The sequence below is a fragment of the Mustela nivalis genome (assembly GCF_964662115.1).
Source record: "Mustela nivalis genome assembly, chromosome: 12".
NCBI classification, from domain to species: Eukaryota; Metazoa; Chordata; class Mammalia; order Carnivora; family Mustelidae; genus Mustela; species Mustela nivalis.
This window is the reverse complement of record NC_139031.1, coordinates 41,207,929-41,220,573: the sequence shown is the minus strand read 5'-3', so window position 1 is coordinate 41,220,573 and position 12,645 is coordinate 41,207,929. Positions and strand designations below refer to the sequence as shown.

Below are 12,645 nucleotides of genomic sequence, written 5' to 3'. Positions count from 1 at the left end.
TGTGGGTAACCCCAGTATCTACAGGGCCCCACTGAAGAGGACTAAGCAGTTTCATTCGCCCCACTGTTGGAACTCTTCCCCACCATTCAGGACTATGGCCTGCCACACACCAACTTCATGGTTATCTGACTACAGAATGACCCTGAACATATTTTAAGGGTCAAAGTAGGTAGAAATGAAAATAACAAAATAAAGCCAAGTTCTATATTTTTCATGATCTTTTTTATTGAACATACATAGTACATGTAAAACTGGCATAAAATTCATAAAAATACGATACTTCCATGTGATATCACTTTATTCCTGATACAGCCTTTCACATTCTCCTTAATATCATTGTCCTATTTTAACACGATACTTTTTCTGCGAAGCGTTTTTAAAGGCTTTTCTACGTACAGAAATACTGCCCCTACTTTGTTTTTTCATATGCCACAAGAGCTATTTTTACCACCTCCTTGCCCATCCTTACCTTCCTCATACTAAAGCAAAAAAAGATTTTCAAATGCTAAAAATAAGTAGAATACTGAGCTTTAATACTGTTTTGTCATGTATATGGAAACTACTACTATTCTATGTTCCCATAAAAGACCTTCTACAGCACCGGCTGCTACCAGATGGGACCAAGGCTGAGTATGCCGTGCAGCCCAAGGCCTCTGTTCTTAACTGACTGGCCTAAAATACACTCATAGCTCGCTGGTGTAGTTATGTTAATAAATACCGTTGCAAAAGGGATTCTCATGGGGAGGGGAACAACCCGAATTGACCACTTTTAACTTTTCCCACCATATGAAACAGTCAAAACGGTATTTTAATGTTTTTCCTGTACAGAATTTCCAATCATTACACGTGACCTCATCAGGAAAGGAATGATTGGAGGGTGGGGAGAAAAGACAGTGACCTTAAAAGTACAATTTTTTAAAAACCGGCAGCGCTGCGTGTAGGTGACAGCCATGTCGGCGTGAACAGTGGCACAGAGAGCGGAGCGCGCTTCCCTCCCCCCGCCCACGACGACTCTCAGCCACCTCGGCCTCAAGTGCCCTCTTCCCATTTTTCCAGATTGCTGCATCATTGCTCAAATTCTACTCCTAATCCACGACTCCCCAGCTGCTTCCCTATTTTCTGAAACTGGCAGAAGCCCAAGAAATAAAAGTCACGCAGCGAGCGAGGCGGAGGGGGCTGGCGCCTGAAGACACTGTCGGCAGCTCCCGCCGGAAGGAGGCTCCCCGGAAGCGGAAGCGCGGACTCTGGGGCGGGCTGGGGGCTGCCCACTCACCAGCCCAGGCTGTCCTTGCAGCTCTCTGCTCTAAGCAAGCTAGTGCTTCCCCCAGACCAGGCTTGTCCTTGGGCTCTGGTGAGAAGGCAGAAAGGGAACAGCTCTTCAGTGGCTCCCAGGAGTGGGCACCGGAAACCATCCCTGAGGACTCAGGTCTCAAGGACAGTCCACAATGAGGTTAATCTGCCTGTGGTTAATAAAAAGAACACTGTATAATTAAATGTGTAGTCCATCAGAGTCATGGTTTGCTTAGAATTTAAAATCTTAAAACTGTTTCTCAGAACTATGAGGATTCACTGCTTTGAAGAATCTCATTTCACACAAATTAACTTCTAAGAAACAAAAATTCATACTAGGAATTCAGAGCAGGTTTGGGAATCTTTTAAAATAAATAAATAAGAAGGAAAAAACGTAAAGAGGAAGGTTGAGTATATTTGTTCTTCATACTGAAATGATAGTTTTGGGGATCCAAATTATAACGTAAGGCTTAAGGCTTTGTCTTACTAAAGACAAGCAATTTAAAAAATAAAATATAAAAATTCCATTCATCTATCATTATAGGTTTACTTTTTTGACAGAAAAATTAGTCATGTTTTATTGTATCTTAATAGTAAAAGAAAAACTACACATACTACAGTCTACTGTTCCACTGTAATTTGTGTTTACTCAAATACTAGTTTGCAGATGCATCATCATATTTGGGTCTTTCAAAATAGTTGTTCTTAAAACTACAATTAAACATGAAAAAATTTTACAGTGGTTTAAAGGTACTAAAATATAAACATCTGAGTAATACCAAAAATGAGAAAAATACACAATTGCCATTAATTTTTTTTTTAACCAAGAATAAGTACTTCCTAAGCAACTAAATGAGTAAATAACACTTATTTGACAAAGAATGCTGGGCGAGAAAGAGGGAGAAAGGAGAGAGAAGACACGCTAATGCCACAGGGTTGGTAATTACAGAAATTTGATCCTGACCACTAGATCCAAAAATCTGGATTAGTAATGGGCAGGAAATGCTTCATTAACAAGAGCAACAATAAACAAAAGAACATGAAGAAGTGAAACAGAGAACTCCACATAGCAAATACCCATGTCTGCCCCATCTACTCTTATGGAAGTTGTTGACAGGGGCCTGACATGACTGAGGAGCTTATGACAGTCACAGAGATGTCCAAATGACAAGAGGCAGAAAAGGAAGCAAGGGCCACTAAGAGTCCATACACTAAAATCAGCCCCTACAATGGTCAGAACTCATGATATTTTCATACCTTTCTTGTCATGACCCCTCATATTTCTTACATAGGCAGCTTTGCTCACTCACTTTAGCACAAATATTTAAGTCAGGTACAAACATATACTCATTTGCATAGCAAATTTTAAGGGTGCATTGAAATAGTAACCAACTGATTAAGGTATAAGTATTTTTACAATCAGAACAACATTCGAATTGACCAAACAAAATGTTTTCTATTTGAAAACAGTTACCTATAAAAGTTTTTGGGATTTGAATTAAAAACAAGGCATGAGTTATTAGCAAAACATTAAAACCATTACTGATGTACTTCTCTGTGGGCAGCAGTCATTCTTCTATAACTTCTAAGACTTTGTAAACACTGTTCTGGAATACAGTGGTGAAGTGTGGCTTGGAATCCTTCACCAACAGGTTACATAAGGGAGGTTTCCCAGCATTAGCAGGATCTTCCACGTCCCAAATTTCAGGCATACTGCACCCAGGCCTAGAGAAATGAAGGTACAGATTAGAAATCAAAGTACATGAAGCAAAAGCACACTTTTTAGATTCCTGCCCCCATTTCATTTTTTCTATGTAAATTAAGTTGGTTTTAAAAAAATCCCATTATAGTTATTTATATTTATTTAAGCTGCCATAAATTCTCTTTAGAACAAGGTGAATGCAGCAAAGTTGACTATAAAAAGACGTAAAAAAATACATGAATTCAGTTGGTGGGGTAAGAACCATTTTGCTTAAATTCTGCCTCAGCTACTTAGCAAGAATGTGGCTTTGGATAGCTCATGCAGTCTCTCCCGACATTTGTCAAAAGGGGAATACCCATTATGTGGGTGTTTCATAAGGCCTTACAGAGAGAGAGAGAGAGAGAGACTGTATCTAGCTAGTGCTATGCCTGGCACATGGTAAGAGGTTAATATATTATACTGACTTAAAAATTCTAATTGGCAGATATGCTTAGGTCAATTTATGCAACTTCCCACTACTGTCTCCTAGAATGAGTCAATTTAAAGAAAATCCAGTGGTGTTCAACTCACATCTTAGCTAAATGCACAATTAAATTTTAAAAGCAATATATTTTATAAATAGCAGAAGTGAAATTGGTATTGTATGATATTTGTCCCAATAACTTCTGCAGATAATTGTAACATTTATTTTCAATCTAAAGCAGTGTTCTAGATATAACTGTTGGCATTCACTAGGGTTTACAAATGTCTTTTTTTCCTTTTTTTGGGGGGGGAGGGTTTTGTTACATTGAAGATTTTTGTGTTCTTATATTCCAAAATGTGACTCTCTTTTAAGGATGGTGATTTTTATGTCTCATATAAAGAAATCTTCCCTATCATGGATATCATGAGAATATGCATTGTACATTCTTCTAATGAAAGTTTTAGAGTTCTGCTTTTCACAAACCTATAACTCATTTTTGTATGGTGTGAAATAGAGATTTAATTTTAATTTTTCTCCATAGAGATAGCCCACAGCTCTAGGTCCATTTATTAATTATTATTTATCAAATCCATCCTTGCCCACACCACTCAGTACCTGGTACAGTGCTTTTGAATCTTTATTACCGGTTTTATAATGACCAGTGGAATAACTGATTCAGGCAAGAATCAAGACTGGATGCAAGAGCTAACTGGTGAAACTCTGTTGAGAAAGAGGACACACAGCCTCTAAGGATCTCCACAGATCTCTTACTAATTCTGAAGGAGATCTGCCTCCTTAACAGATCAAGCGGTCAAACTTAAGCATCACCAATGATAGAACAAAGTGATCTCTACCTCCCCAAGTAACTTATGGACTGTGGACAACCCTTGTGGGGTAATTAATATCTTTGCCACAATTTGCTAAACTCAATCTAGTCATGCTGAAGGAATTAGACAAATCCAAACATGGAACATTCCTAGAAGACCACTGGCCTGAACTCTTTCAAAATATCAATGAAAACAAAAAAGGTGAAAGGGTGTTCACAATTTCTTTTTTTTTTTTAATTAATTTATTTATTTGACAGATAGAGAGTACAAGTAGGCAGAGCAGTAGGCAAAGGGAGAAGCAGACTCCCCGCTGAGCAGGGAGTCCGAGGGTGTTCACAATTTCTTATGGGCTATTTGAGAAATTAAAAAAAAAAAAAAAGAAAAATGCAAAACACAGAAAATTACAGAGAATTGGCAATTGTTCATGTTTTGTCATGGTTGCTTCACTTTAAGAGATAAAAACATTTCTATCATGTCCTTTTTATTCCCAAAGGCAAGCCACTCCCCTGCTCTGCACCACAAGGCAAACGCCATGGCAGGAGTACGTGTGTTCCTGTCTTCTTAATAACGTCTCTAATTTAAAGGTAACTATCATTCCAAAACTGTCAAAATATAGGCCTATCAAAATAAAAAAAATGAAAGTCACTGTCACTTCCAATGCCATTTCTCAGAGGTGGCTTGTGTACACAATCTAGCACCCATTCTGCAACACCTTTTTAATCCAAGTTGACACATGTGCATACAAACGTAAGCATGGATTTATATACGTAGGTGCTCCCGGGTTGCTTTTACAAAAATGAGATTATTTGGGGACTCCTCACTTGGCAAGAAAATGTGGCCATTTTTCCACCTCAGCACCTAAATATCTGCTTCATTCTTTTTAATAGTTGCTAGTACTTCTATGTATTAATGAACTACTCTTTTATGGGTGGATATTCTGTTTCCCATTTTGCCATTGCAAAGTGATGCTGATATAAACTTCCTTGTGCTGATATCCTTCTGCAAGCTAAACTTCTAGAAGCAGCACTATCACTACACCACAAGGCTATATAATTTTCACTTTGCCCCTGTCAGATTATCTCCCAGAAGGTTTTACTAATGAGTGTTCTCAAGAAGAGTGTAGAGGGCATTTTTTTGCACACCCTCCCTGACATCAGATTCTAAAACACTGAGCACTTATGATACTAAGACTTGGCTTGGGTTTTCTACCACTTCATTTCCTCACAGAGGCCGAGGCCCAGCTGTGACTATACTGCTGGCCATGGACGGTAGAGAGCACAACACCCCACAGAGAAAATGGCCTAGTTCCCGAGTTCACCTGCTTTCAGGAGAAAGAAAAGGCTAAGAGCAGCCTTTGTGAGCTCCTTCGGCCTAAGTGTAACACACTGTTGTCCTTATCGGAGATTCCTGAAGCTCCCCCAGGAGCCAGCCAGCTACAGCTTTAAATAGCATCATGGAAAATGGGAATAATTTTCTTCTGAATTCATGTGCTTTAATTTTATGTCAACTCTATTACTAGAATTAATGATAAAGAAAACAGAGAACTAAGAATAAAACAGTAGTTAATTAAAAACCCATCTACAACTTGCATTTGAGTATATTTTCATACTTGTATTTGAAAACACAGTATTAAGTATTTAAAGAACAATCAAGCCACACCATTAAAGCCACTGGTACTGAGATCACATAAATATAGTGTCACCAATGTGCTAGGCACAGTTTAAGTGATAGATATAGAGAGTCTCTCTTCCCTTTCCTCTCCTACTGAGTCCCCATTTGTTCCCCCTGTTCTGACACACTTTTCTGTTCCAGCAACCTATAGATGTCTCAGGCATAACTAACATGGACAATGGGGGCCAAAGCATTAACGATCCTAGTTCTGATAGAAAGTTCTGTCAAGAAACTCAGTTGTGCTACTGCACTAAATATTAGTCCTTCTTCCCTTTCAGTCCCCGGCTTGCTTCCCTGGCGGAACAGAAGGTACAGCTTGTGTTTTGTTTCAAGGTTTAAGCAAGTGCACCTGCCCAAGGTTTCCTGAGATATATTATCAGTCTGGCTTAAATCTTGCAGTAGATGAAGTGGGTTTTTTTTTGGTTACTAAGGAAAACAGATTAGAGAAAGTCACTTCCATAGCTTCTTCCTCTCCATTCCTGCTGGAAACACAACAGCGGCAAGTCAAGGTCCAGATGGGGAAATCGAGCACACACTCCCACCCCAGACTCTCAGTCTTAGGGCCCATAAGTGAGTGCTAAATGGAAATGATCCAAAGTCAGTGAATTCACTGCTGACCTTGTTTAGTGTACAAGATTTATTGCCATATTTCCTAAGTTTGTCTTTCATCCCTTCTGGTATATAAAGCAGTGCTCTGCCCATCAGAACATGAGACCACTACAGTGAGGCCAATCTGAGGAGCTGCATCAACCTTTTAGAATATAAAGCGCCCAGCCTCTGCAATTCCCACATATTCAAAACACTATGCGCCATCTAGAAAATGAAGACTCTTGAATCAAGACTCATCATTACCTTGGGGACAAAAAGGTCACAAAGCATTATTTTTATGTTCCAGTAACCTACAGGTGTCTCAGGCTGATCACTGGACTAGAGAGTGAAGCCCAAGGTGATAAAAGAAGATCCCAGTGTGGGTGGAAATCTCCAATCTATGTTCTCCTGATTGCAAATGTCAGCCCACCATTCATTTATATTACGATGTTCTCATAAAATTGTTATGAGAGATGCTTGTGACTTTTTGTCCTAAGTTTATATAACCAAGTTAATTAAAAGTGAGAATATGAATTTTAAATATATTCTTCTGTTCATAAGGAACTAAAACATTTTCTGAATTACGACTCTAAGAACATTTTGTATAGATCCTGATTAAATTCAAGTCACCTGGGACTCATTCATAGGAAAATCATTTAATAATCAACAATTTTGTGCGTTTCCTTGTGGGCAATGTGGACAGCTACTGTATCACAGAACGATTCTCACTCCTGAGTCAATATTTAATTATTTTGTCTTAACATCCTTGTGTATCACTGAAATACATGGTGAATAAGTATGATTAAGCCACAAATACAGCAACCACCAAAGTAAACCACTGTTTACTTAAAGAGTAGTGAGAATTTTTAAAATAATAATATTCCATAAAATACTCTTGATCTATAATGAAACTACTCATGCCTGTGCTCCTCGTGGAGTCAGTGCTTTGGTATTTTAATAGCAAGCTACTATCACTAGCTGTCTAGTCACCCAGGTGCAAGATTTCTAAACAGTCGACTTCAAAATTCATATTTGCTTTGAAGATCTTACTAACTTTTGCTATCCTCTGCTTAGTGGACTTCTGAGTAGAAATAGTTTTTAAAACTATAAACCCAAGAGAATGTGGGTCACGGTAAAGTTAATTATTTCCCCCACTCAAATCAGATGTGGAACAGCAAGAAAGAAGGGTCGCTGTAAGGTGATGCTGGGAGGGGGGCTGTCCATCATAGACACGGTGCGGAGTTGGGGCGTGCGACTCTCAGCTGCCTGCCTTACTTCCTTATAGTGAGACTCACCATTATTCGGTTGCAGACTCTGCAATTATTTTTAAAAGAAAATACATCAAACTTTAAGTTAAAAGTTTCTAAAAATATCAAAGGCAAATATGAGCAATTTGGAAAATTGTCAGTCAGTACCAATATAATACCTTTAAGGTAGTGTATGCATGCAAATCATTAGAAAAGAAACATTTGTAATGACTAGAATGGAAAGAAATTCCAATTCAAATAATGATCTAAAAAGTTTTTTTCCACTTATACTGTGCTGAATGTTTCATATATCTCACACATATGAGGAAAGCACTTGCCAAAGACTGAATTAATTTTTCATGTCTTGTGAATATAAAATACTAACTGTGTTGAATACTCACTTGGATCTTCTTATACACCAGGACTCTTCTAGAATGTAATAATTCACTTGTAACTTTATCAATTCCCGTTTCACTTCTTCGGCTGCTTTTCGACTATACATTGAGTAAACTATTTTCGTTCTGGCTCTTTAAAGAAAAATAATTGGGCAGAAGATTTTCAAAATTAAAAGGCTGCAATCAATCTATTTGGAAGAAAGCACTGAACGGAACAAGAAGAAAGACTCCACAGAATAGTCATGTCAAGAGAATTCTTCACAGAATTCCTGCTTCGGGGTTTCGGGGAGGTCAAAAGAAAAAGCAGAATCATAGCATAAAAGCCCTGGGAGAAGAGGTTCGGTTTAATGCATCTCTGCATTTCCAAACTTAGTCTTTCTAATTGTTTGCTTGCTTAGCTTTGTTCTGTATTCTCTGTGACCCTATCATACATGAGAAAATGGCACGTTGTGCACAGATGCACACAAACATGGCTACCAGACTACGTTAAGGCTGCAATGCAGTCCCAACTTCGACAGCAGCCAGAACTGGCATTAATAGCTTTCCATTTTATTCCTAGATTGAGGAAACAAAAAACAAACTAAATTTATTCAACACAATTGTTCTGGAAATAAGCTTACTGAATTTAATTTTTAGTGAAAGATTTTTTTATTTATAAAATAGAAGTTTCAGTGTTACACAAAAGAACAGATTAATAGGATTCACCCAATCACTTAGGAAATGAATAGCTTGACCTATGCCAGAAATTGCATGAAAATTAAATCTATGTCCTTTTCAAAGAGAACACAATGCTCTAACTTATGAAAAGTATTAAGAATAAAAACCAAGATCATTCTAGTAGGCTATATGGGTAAAAATCAGAATAAAACCCTCTTTGAATGGGATTCCATTTCAACTGACTCTTCAGAATTCAAGAGAAATAGCCAAAAGGAAACCTGAATAAAGGCTAGCGGCTCATGAATCTTCTGGGGAGCTTAAGGACAGTGATGTCTAATAAGGGCCTTGACATCTTGCAGCCCTCTTGACCTGCAGAAGACAGACATGCTATGATTTCATTCTGCAGCCTAGTAGAGAACCCCAAAGGTTGTAGTTTTATTGCCCAATAAACAGTTTTATATCTGACTCAGCCCTATTATTTCAGCATTGTTTTCTCCCCTAATGTTATAAATCCCTGTTCGCCACAGCCTTCTAAAAACACTCCTCATTATTTTACCAGTTTCCTCACTCAGGATCTATGTGAGAAATTTGTTTTGGGTGATGTGAGAACTGTGTACTAACCTTAACCCTGCATCTTCATAGTGTGGATGGTTCACAACGGGCCGAAGCGCAGACAGCTTCACACTTGCCATGGTGGGCATGGCACCCGCAAACACTGCGTCTGCAAAGCAGCAAAGGCAGTCTCAGGAAGACACTCTGTGAGCGTTACAAGGTCTCCTTCTGGTCAACGTGGTCACTTCGCAGGTGAGAAACGGGAGGCCCAGCGAGGTTCATGACTTTAAAGATTCAGTGTAAGACCCAGACTGAAGTCAGCTGGTCGGTAAAATGGCTATAAGCCCCCTGGTTTGGGTAAACCTTTTCCTTTGGAAGTTAGAGCCTTCTCCTTTCATCAGTGAGGACTTCTGAGGTGTGGGTTTGTTTGCTTGTTTATTTTTGTAATGTCCTAGACATTTTTCCTTGCTCCAGGAAGAAGTGTTAGATGGACTAGGAAAGTTTTATAGCACCAAGAATTCTGGAAAATGATTTAAAATGCAGTCATCTGATACTCAGATAACAATAAAATCCCCCTTGAATATAATGTCATATTCCATGAGTTTATTTCAAGAAGGAATGTGCAGGACTAAGATTAAAAACTCTTTTGGAAAATAAGCACAAAAAAAAAATTATTGTAAATCATGCCACAGAAGTCTTTTTGAAAAACAAAAACAAAAACATTAGAATTTATGGGGAAAAAACCAGAATAGATTACTAAAAAAATATAACATTTCTTTTGCTAACCATTTAAGTAAGATTGACATCTTTTTCTGAATAACTAGAAGCAGCACTGCTTACAAAAAGTAAGGTCACTGGAAGTAATGTGGGTTTAAGATTTTGCAGTGGTATATAAAACTATGGAGAAAACACATACCTGGTTTAGTACTGTATTTGATCCATTCTATAAGTTCTTCTTGTGGCAAATTGCTGAACTCCCCTACAATATTCCATTGGGTTTGCAGATTTGCTGAACCTTGTATTGACATTGCTGCTAATACAGCAAAAACAACAGCACCAGGATGTACTTTGCAAAAGAGCCATCCAAACAGCTGAAACCAAATGAAGACTATGTTGATAACTGTTAGTACAAAGCAGCCTGCATCCAATCAACAAAAATTCCTCCCAGAGAAGAACACACTCTCTGGTAGAGTCCCAGATAAAGAACTAATTATCCTGAGAGAAAGTTCTAGAAGCAATGACCAGAGGGATTAAAAGAATTTTGCCATTAGCTTACACAGATGGGACATAATTTAAGAAGCAGTTCTCTCAATTTATTCTAATTCCAGGTTCAGGTAAAGCCAGGACCACCTCTGAAATTTGCCAGGCCCAACACAAAATGAAAATGTCGAGCCTCTTGTTCAAAAATTATTTAGAAGTTCAAAAGAACAAAAGAAGAGCAACCAAGTAGGTGTAGGGTCCTTCTGAGGGTGGGCCCTCATGTGTTTGCAGAGGTTCCACACCTGTGAAGCCTGTCTGGTGCAAGGTCCTCTATCTTCAGTCATGGTGCAGGTTGGGATTTAAGAGGCAAGGGTTCCCATCAACCTCATTTCCTGCCCCAGCCTGGAGGAGTCAGGAAAGAAGTCTTCATCCCTAGGTCAGGCCTCAGGCAAGCAGTGCTTCTCTAATACAGCACCACCATTCTGACTGGGAGTCTCAAGGTTGGCTGATATTTTCATTTAAATAGTCCATACTCAATAACACTTTGTCCCTATCATTCTCTCCTTAATTTCTCTACATAACTGTAGAACCAGTTTTTTGAGGGCATATTTGTTTTTTTGCTTTTTGATGTCTCTATTTACCATTCTACCCTCATCCCTTGAACATGCTATAGATGCTTAGTAAATATTTGCTAAATTTAAGAGAACTTCTGCTGCTGCACCTTGGCTAATGGTCTGATGAAAAGGGGACATTGTGTAGAAGCATAAATCTGTAGATACAGAGCAAGGAGGCAGTTAGCCAGGAAAAATAAGTAGCAAATAACCAAAATGCCTTACACTAAATTTTAAAAAGTCAAGTCAGGGATGTGCATACAAATGTATACTCAAGTGAAAAAAAGATTGTTAAAGCTTGATGCCGAAAAAGAACATCTATTTGAAAGTAAATGCAACTTGGAATCACTGGCTGGAATTCTTTGGGGTAGGAATATCAAAACAATAAAAAATTATTTCTACAATGGAGCTCTGTTTTCTATCAACATCTGGAGTAATCATTCATGAATTCAGCCTACACTACTTGACATTTATTGTATGCCAAACACTATTTTAGAATAAATGACCTTCTTTGGCCTTTGCCCTTTAGGAAAAATTAATACAAAACCATGAAGAACTTTCACTACAACAATTTAAAGGCTTTTGAGTAACTCAGTATTATTTTAGGGCCATTCAATAACAAGGCTGGGGTAAAGTGATCATAGCAACTATAATTCCAACATAACCATCTTACCTGTCTTGAACAAATCAAGGAAGCCATAACACACATGTGTGGCGTCAAGAAGAGTTTTAGTCTCATAATTAAAATACCAAGGACTGTATATGCTAACAGTTGCAATGCATGATAAACTAGCTGAAAGAAAGAGAAAATATTTTTCATTCCTACTATTTGTGAAATTTAATATATGGTTAAATAGATGAATATCCAGAAAAGGGCAATTTTTCTTAGTGACAATATTTTGATTTCTGAAATAAACGAGTCTTAAAATTCACTTTCAAACTTCTCCATCTTATTAGAAGCTAAAATTATAAGTCAGTACTGCAAGTGGTTTTAGAATTTTGCTCAGAGTTAAGCCTGCAGTTAATAAAACCCACATTTCTGAATCAACTTTGGTGCTACCATCAGATTAAGACAGGAAAGTGGTAAACAAAAATCAGTACTGTTTAAGATCCCAGAGCTCTGCCTTGGAGCAGCCATCAAAACCAGGTTGAGGGGCACCTGGGTGGCTCAGTGGGTTGGGCTGCTGCCTTCGGCTCAGGTCATCATCTCAGGGTCCTGGGATCGAGCCCCGCATCGGGCTCTCTGCTCTGCAGGGAGCCTGCTTCCCTCTCTCTCTCTCTCTCTGCCTGCCTCTCTGCCTACTTGTGATCTCTCTCTGTCAAATAAATAAATAAAATCTTTAAAAAAAAAAAAACCAGGTTGAAATGTGCAATATGGTATTATTAACTGTAGTCACCAAGTTGTTGCTAAGAGAGTAGATCTTAAAAGTCCTCATCACAAG

General features: G+C 38.3%; 1 protein-coding gene across 3 annotated transcripts in view; it reads right to left on the bottom strand.

Annotated features, from left to right (window-relative positions):
• Positions 1–206: 206 nt before the first annotated feature.
• DPY19L1 (dpy-19 like C-mannosyltransferase 1) overlaps positions 207–12,645 on the bottom strand; it is a 93,742-nt gene continuing 81,303 nt past the window's right edge. The window contains exons 18-23 of one of the 3 annotated variants that reach the window (XM_082692475.1): positions 11,877–11,996; positions 10,309–10,483; positions 9,462–9,561; positions 8,190–8,315; positions 2,834–3,015; positions 207–1,460 (exon numbers count right to left, since the gene is read on the bottom strand). In XM_082692475.1, coding sequence (XP_082548601.1) covers positions 2,859–3,015; positions 8,190–8,315; positions 9,462–9,561; positions 10,309–10,483; positions 11,877–11,996 — 678 coding nt within the window. In that variant the 3' untranslated portion in view covers positions 207–1,460; positions 2,834–2,858. Of the gene's footprint in view, positions 3,016–8,189; positions 8,316–9,461; positions 9,562–10,308; positions 10,484–11,876; positions 11,997–12,645 lie in introns of all 3 variants that reach the window. The other 2 variants (XM_082692476.1, XM_082692477.1) reach the window with 2 other exon arrangements.